This window comes from Gymnogyps californianus, chromosome 17 (assembly GCF_018139145.2).
Source record: "Gymnogyps californianus isolate 813 chromosome 17, ASM1813914v2, whole genome shotgun sequence".
Classification (NCBI taxonomy): Eukaryota; Metazoa; Chordata; class Aves; order Accipitriformes; family Cathartidae; genus Gymnogyps; species Gymnogyps californianus.
Genome location: NC_059487.1, coordinates 15,080,607 through 15,093,029, shown reverse-complemented (window position 1 = coordinate 15,093,029; position 12,423 = coordinate 15,080,607). Strand labels below are relative to the sequence as shown.

The 12,423-nt window shown below is 48.1% G+C and overlaps 1 protein-coding gene across 1 annotated transcript in view; it reads right to left on the bottom strand.

Annotated features, from left to right (window-relative positions):
• COL20A1 (collagen type XX alpha 1 chain) overlaps positions 1–11,565 on the bottom strand; it is a 49,066-nt gene extending 37,501 nt beyond the window's left edge. The window contains 10 exon segments of the mRNA XM_050907340.1: positions 1,171–1,335; positions 2,914–3,078; positions 3,255–3,374; positions 4,107–4,262; positions 5,510–5,710; positions 6,580–6,738; positions 6,980–7,072; positions 7,075–7,122; positions 8,884–8,994; positions 11,493–11,565. Of these exon segments, the coding sequence (XP_050763297.1) occupies positions 1,171–1,335; positions 2,914–3,078; positions 3,255–3,374; positions 4,107–4,262; positions 5,510–5,710; positions 6,580–6,738; positions 6,980–7,072; positions 7,075–7,122; positions 8,884–8,994; positions 11,493–11,565 (1,291 nt within the window).
• Between the last annotated feature and the right edge of the window lie 858 nt (positions 11,566–12,423).

The window sequence follows — 12,423 nt, the reverse complement described above, 5'->3', positions numbered from 1 at the left end:
AAATAAATATTTAAAAACTGGGCATACAGAGAACATAAATACTCCATAGAGAACAGGCTGTGTATTTTGCTGAGTGCTGGGAATATTTTTTCAACACAAGTCTGCGTTTTTGTGTGTATCCAAAAGATGACCCAGCTTTCCTCAATCATGAAAATTTGTCAAAATGAACAAGCAGAAGTTATTTTGGTTTCTTTTTTGAGTAGCCCATCTTTCTTTAGCCTAATCTGCACCTTTGAAAAATGTCTAATTATATCAAACAAGTACAAATTAATAAGGATGAATCAATTTATTTATATGAATCTCCAGAGCATTAAAATAAAAGTATGCTTGAAAGTTAGGCTTTCTTGTTCTCCCTTAGGCCAATCTTAGAGCAGAGAGAGATGGAAATATGTACACGATATTTCTCCTGAGGATCTAAGCTAACATCTGGAGTGATTCTTCACTCTCTTGTTCATCGTACAAGCTGCTCTCCAGCAAAGGAAAGAAATAGGCTGTTTGGTTTTAACTTCAAAATGCCTTGGAGATCCGTCATTTAAAGTAAAACGTGGAGAAAAAAATGTGTTTAGATGTTTTATCTTCTTACCTCCACATTTCCTCCGTCCACTCTCCCTAATCTCAAATTAGCTCTTTTGCTTTTTCTGCCTCTTCTTGGTTGGAAGAAACTCAGAAAAGGAGATAATGGAAGAGGGAAAAGAGGTCCCTTCTTCCCTACAATGGTAGTTATTGTCATTAGGTGATTATACCCACCAAGAGTCATCCGAACCCGTGGTAGGAATGGCTATTGCCTATATTGGCTCACATGCCAAAAGCAGATAACTAAACCAAGAGCATCGGAATGGAAACATCTACAGGTAACATCTCTCTGTGACTTGTTAGAGACAGGAAGGAGTCTGCAGTGGAGTGAGAGTGGAAGAACTGCATCCAGAGGGTCTTGTAGAAGGCAACTATCACAGGAGAAACTGGCCAGCACATTGACGTGGCAAGGACCATCGTCAGGCAGCAAGAGGGCTGAGCAAGGAGATCAGCACTGGAGGAGAAGAGTTAGGTGGTGCTGACAGGGTGGTGGAGCTCATGGAGGGGAAGGTATGAGAAAGGGTCAGTCCTGATGGCAGGGAAGGTGGATGGTGAGCAGAAGGAAGATCAGCCCTCACTGAGGAGGTTTCACTTCACCTGTGTTTTCCTTGTTGCTCTTCTCTTTGATCCTGGTGCACAGGATCCGGGTGAGCCTGCCAACCAGAGAGCTCAGCAGTGGGAAATCCAGCACGTTGTACACAGTGAGCTCCAGCGGCTCCGAGGCCACCTGCTTCAGCTCTGCCTCGTCCGCGTTCTTCACCCCTGCAACCAGAGCAGAGAACGAGACTGAGAAAACTCCCTAGAGAGGAGCAGCTTCTACCTCCTGCTTCTGTGTTGTTTGTTCAGGGGCAGGATGGGTCCACCATCGTCCTGCTCTCCAAGCAGAGCCTCCCAGTCATTCCAGTGGGGTGGTGGTGTCCAAGAATGGCCTTGGGCTTTCCTGCAGCAACAGCCTCAGTCCAGCCTAGGAAGGGCTTTCAACTCTGTGGGCTCAGAAGGTCTTTCGTGGCCTGGAGACAGTCCAGTGAATCCTCCTTCTGTTTTCCTGCCTCCTCATCACTTGCAGGCTTTGCTACCAGGAAGGCAGATAATTTTCACCCTAAGAGGCAGTTGGCATAAATGGGGGAAAGGAGTGAATGAATAAACAACAATTTTACATTTATGAGGTGCCAGCACTCCCCACAGAGAGTCTGTTGTTCATCAGAACATCAGATTGCATTTCAAGAGAGCCAGGGATGAGCAAAAAGCAGACCATTTTAGCAGAACTTCACCATCACAGAGCATCCACCATCCCTATCCTTTGGTTCCCCATCCTCATTAACCCGCTGCAGACAAAGCTCCACAGCATACAACTTATTTTGCGTCCCAATGCTAGGCTCAAGGTTGTCCTAACATCGCCCAAGCAGTACCATTGCCAGAAGGGGATACCACCTGGTTTCTCCAGTCCAAGACCATCACCTTAACAGCTTTGCTAGCCTCCTTCCCCCTTGTTCTTGCAGTGAGAACCAAGGTGCTATTGAGATTAATACTCAGGTCCTGATGTCTAAGGGCCAAACAACATGATCTGCCTCTAACCAGAGAGAAAAGGCGAAGACCTCAACCAGGAACAGATCTCCAAGTGATTTCTGGTACGCAGATGTTAGTCTGTTGTGCTGCACAACATAGAGCTGAGGCACAGCAGCTCCACTCAGTCCATGAAAGGAATCACAGTGCCAGCCACTTAGCTACACAACCCTATGCAATAAACCCTTGCTTGTGTGTTCCTGAGATAAATTAGCACTTAAAGTTTTGGAGATTGCAATTTTAGGAGAGTTTTCTGTATAACTTAATTGCTCATGTATTAGTCTCTAGCAGACTCATGTAGTCATCAAGGACGGAGCTGCTCAAGGCCATTTTGTGTCTCATTATTGCTGCCGGATAGTGAAGAGCAGATAATGTTATTATTCAGAGAAATGGAAAGTTGAGAGAGGCAGTAATTGTAAAGGTGGTCTCCTGCCCTCCCCAATGCAATGTTCTCTTGCCTAATTCCACAGCTGAGAGTATTGTTCTCATGGCACAGATCTCTGAGGTTCACAAAGGTCTTTAGATGGGAGGCGTGAAATCTCTCATGTGAATGAATGTTTTTTTTAACAAACAAACAAAATACCTTTTGAAAACACTGCCTGTGCTGAATAAATGAGTTAATTTTCATCCTAACCACAGTGTAATGAGGTCTTACCCACTACCTTAGTTTTACAGCCTCAGGATGCTTCTATCAAAGTTGAGGGAACATAACTGTCAATTTGAAGATCAAAAGTAGGTTGGCTTTGTCCTACAGCTTATCGTTGGCTGTAATCTTACCAATGGCAAATATCTCTATGCCCAAGTTTTTCAAGGTCTGAGCAGCCAGGTTGGCATCATCCTGGGATTTTCCATCAGTTAGGAGTATTACCAACTTCTCAGCCTCCAGCCGGGCACCAGCACCTGGTTTCAGATTCTGCTCCAGGACGTGGGTCAGTGCCAGACCTGCGGAGGAGCAGAGATCGATGGTGTGCTACAGCCTCGCAGACAACTCCCCCACCTTTACTCTTTTCTCTGCCCCCAGTGGCCTTGGTCCCCACGGAGAACGTCATCTCATGGGAACCTCTTCCCCCACTGCAGCCGCACAGATCATTTAGCAGAGACCTGCGAGATGGAGTTACCTGTAAAGGTGTTGCCGCCCTTGTACCGCAAATTCCTCACGGCCTCCAGCACCTGGTCCCTTGTAGAGTAAGCGCTCAGATCCCACTCTGTGCGGGGATCGCTGCTGTACTGGGACAGCCCTGGGGAAGGCAAGAGCTATTGGCATCACGCAAGCCGAGGTAAGCTGCAAGAGGAGACCCGTTTTGGGGAGGCGGTGTCAGGCTTGTCATGGGAGGATGCCACAAAATAATGAAAGGGAGTCGGGGTGAGCAGATCTGGTTTCTAGCTCCACTTCTCTGCATGGTCATTGTCATGCAGGCAGCAAGGTGATGCCTCAGACCCCGCTGGGTACAGTGGGACTTACCCCTGCGGTGTTGCTCTGAAGTATTTGATAAGGTCTCAATGTTAATCGGGGTCAAACTAGTCAGCTGCAAGGAGTGGGAAGGATTTATGCTGTCCTATTTCACATACAGCCTGGCCAGTGTTAGCATCACTCAGGACTGGAAGCAGCACCGTTCTTAGCTGAACTCAAAGCAGCTCCAGTGCGGCATTGCCACCACATCTGTCCGTGCAGTGCTGTGGAGGCTGAGCACCTCGTCAGAGGTAGGTAGCAAATCCCAAATGCATCTCAGCACCAACGCCCGACCTGGTGCTGCGCAGAAGACCTTTCTTCTGTTCGCTATGCAGCTATTGCTGACAGCCACTAGAGGCCAGAGCTTGCTACCAGATGGGAAAAGCTGTCAAGAGCAGCAAGCAGGACCCCACCCCAAAGGAATAAAACCTCCTCAGAGGAGCACATAACCACAGGAACAGTGACCAAGGCTCCTTCAAACACACACTTCCCAAGGTCAGGAAACAGGAAAGTGTCCTACCTACTCTTATCTTGTCTTGGGCAATACTGAATGGGGAAATCAAATTGCTCAGAAACTCCTTAATGAGCTTGAAATTGTTGCGTCCGATGCTCCAGGATCCATCCACAAGCAGGACGATATCAGTCATTGCAGATGTGTCGCACTGAAACTGGGAACCTGGAGGGTATAAGGTTTGATATTGAGACAAGCAACCGTAAAGGAGGAAAAACTGCTTCATTTTTAAGATAAAAAGAAAATCTGCAGTGTAAGGCCTTGTCCAGATTGGATCGGACCATCTGCCAGCCTGACACATCCCAGCATCTTGGGAAAACCACGTGACTAAGGGTAACCCATCTCAGTACCAAGAAATTGAGTGGTGCACAGCTGCATTTCTGCAAAGAATGGGTTAAAGCTGTCAGGAAGTGTGTGCCTAACCCAAGCACTGCTCTCTGCAAGCTGTCAGCTCCATTACGTCTCAGCCCCAGCCCAGTGCTTCCCTTTTATCTAGCCTAAGTCTCCAAGAATTGCAGGTGATTGCTTAATTCCATTCCATCACGAGATCCCCTGTGGGCTGTAATTATTTCGTGGCTTTATATTAAATCCAATCTCTCCGCAAAAGCTGCTGGCATCACAGATACTCAAGCCCTGCCTTTCTCCCCACCCCAGGCCTGCAGCTTAACAGAGGATAAGATAGGGCATGTTGCTGATGGAATACATCCTCCCCGAATATTTTTCGGATGGGGGATTTTCCATCTTTGGTGGAGGGAAATAGATGATCCCATCAAGATTCAGTGGGCTGCAAAGAGGTTACTCTCCTATCCCTTTTCACAGCCATGGATTCCTACTGGTCTCAACGGACCAAATGAGGATGCTCTAGCTAATCCCATTCCCACCACTTCAACAGTGCTGTGAGCCATCTGCCCTGCCATAGTCTCAAATGACGAATCTGAAGGATCATCATGGATCAGCTATCTGTGAAACACGAAGAACAAGTCCAGGAGGTGGAGCAGGTTGGGTAACGAACATCACAGATGCGCTGCTCCCCTTCTGAAGGCTTGGGAAGGTCCATGGCTAGGGAGTCTGTTGAAGAATACAAACTCTTACATGGATCTGTCAGAAGCAGGGGGAGTTGGCAACATGAATAGAGAGAATAGTGGCAAATCAATACATCAAACTGTCTGGAAGGGATTTTTGGCCTAGCTCCAGTTTGCCTTAAAATCTGTGATGTTCCGCAGAACTCTAAATTTCTCCAGTGATTCCTGACAGTTCCCCAAAGCATGACCTAGCAATTAAAAGCACTATCAGCTGCATTTGTACTCTTGAAAATCTTGGTGATAGAGAGTGGGATGGAAGGCTTGTATTCAACGAGCTGTAGGGAAAACAGTGGGGAAGAAGGAGCAAGACATGTTTGAAACCCCTCTCACCTCGCCTCAATGAATCCTTTGTGGGTTTTTGTTTTCCTGGAGACTCTCGCCCCGAGTTTGCAGGAGTGCGCTGGGATGATCTGGTGGTTGTTGGTGTTGCTTCTGTCATGCTGGCCTCCGCACTGGGCTGGTTTCTTGTGGTTTCTCCTGAGCCCTTTGGCTGAGTCCCCTTCTGCCTTTTCTTTTCAGCTCTGTCCTTTGCTGTGCTCCAAAGAGAAAAACCCCATTGTCCCTAGCTGTGGTATCCCCATGCAACGTGCTGCAGTCGTCAGCTGATTTCAGCCACATTTGACAGAGGCATAGGGGGCTTAGAGAGGATAAAAGTCGTACAACCTTTTGCAAATAGGTAGTTAGATAGAGGAGACCGTCTTTGTTCATGCCTCTCTCAGGGGGCTGCAAGCGGGCTCATGAGTTAATAACAATAATGTCAGTAATGGATCACATCAAAAGTTTGTCCTTCCCATTGTCTTTGAAGATGAAAAATAATGAATATTTATAAAATATAAACCAGAGAAAACATACCATGGCACCCGATACCCAGTGTACTCTCCGGACCTCAGCAATCTGTGACTCAGAAACATGCTGTGTTAACGTATAATGTATTTTTGTATAATGGCCCTGATGGCTCTTTCTTCCATCAACATGTATAAATGCTTTTTTGAACCCATGCAAACCTTGTTGTTAGACACATGAGAATCTATGCAGTTATATGCAGTCCTCAGCCACAGGGGAGAACTCACACCTTCTTGTAGACCACCTGCAGCCTGGGAAATCAGGCATCATTAGCCCCAGTGCTCTGGGAACAGCTTGTTCTCAAAGGATCCACTCTCAGTTGAAGCATTTGACTCTATCTGCTTAATTTGAATACCTGTCAGCCCCAGGAACACATGGATGTGCTTCGTCAGGCTGGACAGTTTGGCTGGCATGAGGGACAAATATTTTTAGGTCGCTTACTGTGTTCCTGTAGTTCGCAGATGCACGCAAGAGATGAGACTGGGCTAGCATGTCTCACTGAATGAATGTCCCTGATGAAGTAGGGGTTGCAGGGGGAGGGACAGCTATGCACCCACCTGGCTGTGTCAAGACGGTGTTCAGGGGCGGTGGGGTGGCCTCTGCCACCCCGCTATGCTCAGCTGCTGAGCTCCCCGAAGAGGTGAGATTCTTTCCTGACGCAGCTCCCGAGTTTCTTCGGTTATTTCTAGTCTGGGATGCATTTTTTAGCTCCTCTACTGTAGGAAGACAACAAACAGGGAGAGAGAGTCAATCTAGACAGGTCTGCGAGTCACAATCCGTCTTTCATCTCCTGGGTCTTCACCATCCCCCTTTCTAGCCTTCCAACCAAAATAATAACAGGCTCTGTGATTGTGGCATAGTCTACAGGGCATACTCTGGAGGATGAGCTCTTAGGAGCCACATCTCCAAGAGCCTCAGGAGCTCTCTGAATGGTAAAATGTAGCGCGCTCTACTTACTCACAAATTTCCTCTTGGCAAACAGGGCTTCCTGGGAGCCGTTGAGCACGTAGACCTGCAGCATGTATTCCTTGGTAGGGCTCAGCCCCCCACTGTGGCTTTGGGAGTCTTGGTTTTCAGCATGACTTCTTGCTCCGAGTCCCCTGAGGTGGGATGAAACCACAGTTCAAAGACTGTTAGAGCTTAAATCTAAGTTGACAGTAGCAAAAACTCCAGTGAAATGCAGGGAATGTCTGCCTAGGGACCTCAGTCAACTCCTCTTTTTTTTTTTTTTTTAATTTTGTGGATCTCTGATCTTTACTGTTTTTCCCAATTCACAGTTGAGAACATTTGTTTGGGTTTTTTTTAAATCCCTGATACATGCCCAAAATGGGAAACCAGTTCCCATCCAGCATTAGTGCAACTCTCCCCAGCTTCTCAAGGAGTTGCTGAGTGAAAAGTCGGTCTTCAGAGGGTAAAGACTGGGCAATTACTAGTAAATACCGCTTATGAAAACATCCAACCAACTGATGTGCTTGAGGTCATACATGGCAAAGTGAGGAAGTGGCTTGGTGTTTTTGGAGGTCATCACTGGCACTTGGGACTCCTCTGACTTATCCCAGCCACTCTCGCTGTGCTGTCTCTGCAAGCCCCATCTCTCCCAAGGGCAGCTGTTTGCTGCAGGGAGACAGCTCATTTCTGGGACCGGCACTGCCTCCAGACCCCTCCAGCCATGTCCTGCGGCTGTGGGACCTGTCCTGGGGCTGTGATGCCTCAACCAGCCAGGAACTGGAGCATTTCTGCACTGGCACAGCATTGTGCAGATGGAGAAAGGCAGCTCTGCAAAGCAGCAGCCAACGCTGCACCACCATCTCTGTGCTACACAAAACAAAGGGAGAGAGGCAAACTAGCTCCCTAAAATCCTCTGATTAAGAAAGGTCTACAAACTTTAAATTATGCAGATGGATGCGTTTCTGACCCAGCCATCCCTGTGCTCACGCCTAGGGCTGGAGACGGAGCTCCTCAGCCTACGCAGAGGGAAAGCCTCAGGCATGTGCCGGGAGTGCCGGTGGGGATTCCCTGCATTCCCGGGATGCTCATCGCTCTCCACCGAGCTGAGGCCCAGGGAGGAGCAGGGCAGGGAAGGAATGAGAAACCTCCTGCTCCAGCTTGGGAAACAGGTGGGGGCTGAGCTAAAAGCAAGTGGATGATCACAAGAGCTCTGCCACACGCACTCCTGCCTGGCAGCTCCCTTCTCTGGCTTACTGGGAGAGCGGCAGGGACTGAAAACCAAATGCCAGCCAAGACTAAGGTTGCCTCCAACCATTGTTCCCCACCGAGGGACGGCGTGTCCTTCCATCACCACGTGCTTCAGTGTCCAAAGTCAGGGAGAGCTGGAGCTTGGCCGGGGTAGGGAGGTAGGGGGCTGAGCCCCCCACACACACAGGTTCAGGGACTTCCCATCCCATGTCCCTGCAGGTGGGGGGAGAGCTGGGAGCTCCCACAGAAGAACCAGACAATGAACCTTTTCTCATCTGTTTTCTCACACAGTCCCAAAGACCAACACTTGCTGGCTAAGCCTTTCCCCTAGGATGAAGAGAGCTGAATTTCATCTCTCTCTTGTGAATGAGTGATAGAGGGACTGTGCCTGCACTGATGTGGCACTACAGGCTGCTCCCATGGTGGCCAGAAAAGTTTCTTGTCTGTACCGTGTGTACAGTCCAGTGGAAAGTTTTGATCTAGGTAGTCAACACTTGAAATGAGAACAATCAGCAGATAATTCCCTCTGCCTTACTTCTATCACCTTAAGGTCTAAATAATGCTCGCTCTTAAGTCCTGTTCTCCACCAGTCAAAAGGTGGAGCTCATTCCCTCACTCATACACAAATCTCTGCTGGGTCTGATGTCCAATACATTAGAACATACCTGCCATGGGCTTTACCCGAACTTTGTAGCCGTTGATGTTCCCTTCGGTCTCTTTCCATTTCATCTGGAGCCTGTCTTCCGAAAGGACAGTGAGTTTCAGCCGGCCTGACCCTGGGGAGGAGGAGACGTGTCCGTGCTGTTATGGATGCAATTTCTCCCTCTGCACATGCACACACAAAACACCACATACACCATCTCCTCTGTGGACACGGGAACAGTTGCAGCGCAGAGGAAACCTTCACCATCCCATGCAAGTCCTCAGCACCCCCTGAGGCTACGCAGCAGCTCCTGCAGTCCCCCGGCACCTCTGCCAGGAAACCTACCGCGAGTCACTGCAAACCTCTAGCCTCCACCCTATGCGAAGAGGAGTTTCTCATGCGCTCGAATGAGACCTCAATATATACTGCTGCAAACAGGGAAAACGGGCTGCCATAGAGGTGAGGGCTTTCCTTGCACCCCTCACGTCTTGGTGGATTCTCCCGGGAGCTTTCATGCAGGACATTTTGTTTCAGCAAGTGTGTTTAGTGCAAACATCTGAAACGGGAGGGCAGGAAACAGATAAAAGGGCTCAGTGAGGCTCTTCAATAGGCTTGGGCTGCTGAGAAATATGGAAATTCCCCAGGTGATGGATCCCATACTTCTGCAGAAAGATCATTTCAGAGACATCTCCAAGGACCAGCTGGGTTTAGAAAGAAAAAAAAAAAAAAAAAGAGAAGAAAAAAAGAAAGAAAACCTGATAAAGTGTAAATAACTGTTCCTGGCAGGACCATAACTCATGGGCACCAGCTTGTATCAGTTTGCTGCAGGGAGCAGTAAACTAAATGACAAATCCTGAGGAAAAAGATAATATCAGACAAGGAGGTGAAAAGAAGAGAGAGCACATTCCCTTATCATCTCCAGATTTCACACATATCTTTTAAACCCCAGCTAGATGTCTGAACTCATGTGTCACTCTTTGAATCAATGATTCCTTGGTAAAACATAGCCGTGCTATCGTACAAATGTCACCATATGAAACTTTTTCACTTGACTGGCTATAGGATGGCAACTCAGCAGATGTGTCTCCCCTCCTTCCTGACACTGTACCTACAGCTGCCTTTCCAGCAGGCTGCCCTCATTTGCAATGAGCGAGCGCATCCTTTGCCTGCACACTATAAGCATCTGCACTCAAATGCCCCCCTCATTTGCAGTTGTTACCAATCTCTTTCCCTTTACCATTACTCATAAAAAAAAGCTTAGGGTGACCTGGAGTGTCCGGCAAACTGTGTTGCACAGGACTCCTCAAGTCCCTAATCTGGTCTTGCGTGATGTCCAGACATCTCCTGACATCTTTGCCACGAAGTCACAGCCCAGGAAAGCAGGGAGAGCTGGCAGTGAGGACTTGCTTGTCTCAGCCCAACATCTGTGCCTTAACCTTTCCTTGCAGAGACTTCCTGCAGGCTGCCCAACAAGCAGATAACTATTTTGGGGAAACAAAGCTCAGATTCACATCTCACCCCAGGCAAATCTGAAGGGGAAGAAAGAAAACATGGGGAAGAGGGGTGAGGGGAAAACGAAATCCCAGAATCATGTCTAAGAGAAATGGTAAAAGATCATGGAACAATGAGGGGAATTCATAGTTAGATTAAACATGGAGCTGTCTTCTTTTGGCCAAGCGTGGTCCAGCTCCTCAGCCATCACTCTAGGAGCCCAGAAGCTAAAAAGGCAAGAATGTTCCCAGAGAGATCAGAAAGGACACCATCCTCTAAAGCACCATTATGTGCTGGATGCAAATGAACCCCAGTGCCATGAAAGCTCCACTGTTTCCCTGCCCTGTGTTGGATGTGCACTGTTTGATGCTGTAACCTTGCTCTCCGGCTGATAGGGAGTTAAGCCCAGACTTAACTGCAGAGCCTGGTCTGGAAGATACACAGCACGGAGACGCATCTGTCCGAACTCTGAAGTGCCATCACCTCTCTAGAAACCTTTGTGCTGACCACTTCCACAGAAGGTTCAAACATAATCTAAAGGTGGTTCTTCAACATCAGAAAGGCTATGGTGAGGTGCTATAGGTATTTTCTGGTCATTTATGGTACTATGGGAGCACTATATGTTACAGGAGGAATGCACCTCATGTGCTTTCTTATCCAGATGTTGCACCACATATCACCGTAAACGTCCAAAGCAATAGTTTCAGAGCACAGGACAGATGCAGTGACGAACAGAAGCAACACCCTTTTTCTTCCTATTTCTCAAGCTCCATTTGCAGATCACATAAGCACCCTTCATTGCTTATACAGGCTGAAATGCATCCCTGGTGCGAGGGAGCGGCATGCTGAACTGCTGCCAGTGATGAGGAGAGGCTTTGCAGGGTGGGGAGGGATGGAGATACTCTCCCCAGATGGGCCCCCTGATCTCCTGCTGCTCTTCAGGTGTGGGAACAGGCTGTTTGGAGCTTCATCAACACACCCCAGAGCACAGCAGCCCCCGGAAATCCTGCGTGTGATTGGGAATGTCCCTTGCATGCGGTGCCACTGCCAGCGGGAAGGGCTCGGGCAAGGGCTGGGCTAACGCGGGCGACAGCCAAACCATGGGCAATTGCCCAGAGCAAGGGCAGGCAGGCTCCTTACCTTGGCCCACTCGTCCCCAGACATAGCTCGCCACAGGCAGGCAGGCAAAAAAGAAACAAGTGTGAATCAGCATGGTGACCAGGACCTACAAAAGGGCAAACATCAGGAAGGAGAAGCAAAAGTTACATTTCACCGTGTCAAAACCCAGGTTTTTTGCAGCCCTCAGCTAAGGGACCACAAGCTGAGATCTACAGCTCTGTGCATCATTGACAGCACTGAAAGGGTGGATGGAGAAGCACATATGAATTTTCCTGCATTTCCTATATATTATGTTATATTCTTGGTCTCTCCAATACAGCTGTTCAATGCCTTGGACCAGTACTAAGTTGTGTTTATAAACCTGATGGGGAGTAGGCTTTGACCTAGTACTCCTCTCAGCCTGCTTGGTCCTGGAGATGGGCACTGCTCTCTTAGTAGGACGATCTCAACAGCGGTACTGGGTTCTGCTTTGATCATGGCAATAAGCAACACTGGCCAAATCACTGGACAGACATAGATTCCAGAATAACTTCTAGTTTAAATCATACAGAAGTAATTAATTCCGATTATCATGACCAAAAATCAATGCAGGTGTACAAACACACAGCACTTTTCTCGTGTCCCTGCAATGCACGCACTGATCATAAGGGGAACGCACTCTTTGGCAGACAAGCTCCTCACACCACAGATTTAATGCCCCTGCAGCCGCTGTGATAAAGCAATTATGCAGCGGGAGGAATACCACAGACCTAGCTGAGTTTATGTGTCAACAGATTAGACACAAGGGTTTTATTTCTTATTTTGCGGTGGAGTTCCTGAGAAGTTACATTCAGGACTTGTTGGGATAGTCTTGTTTTAACTTGTTCAGCTGAACAGACTGAAAACAGATGCAGTTACAGACTTAATCACGGCAGAGGATCAGTTTGACTTAGAAGTAACCTCTGCAGCACTG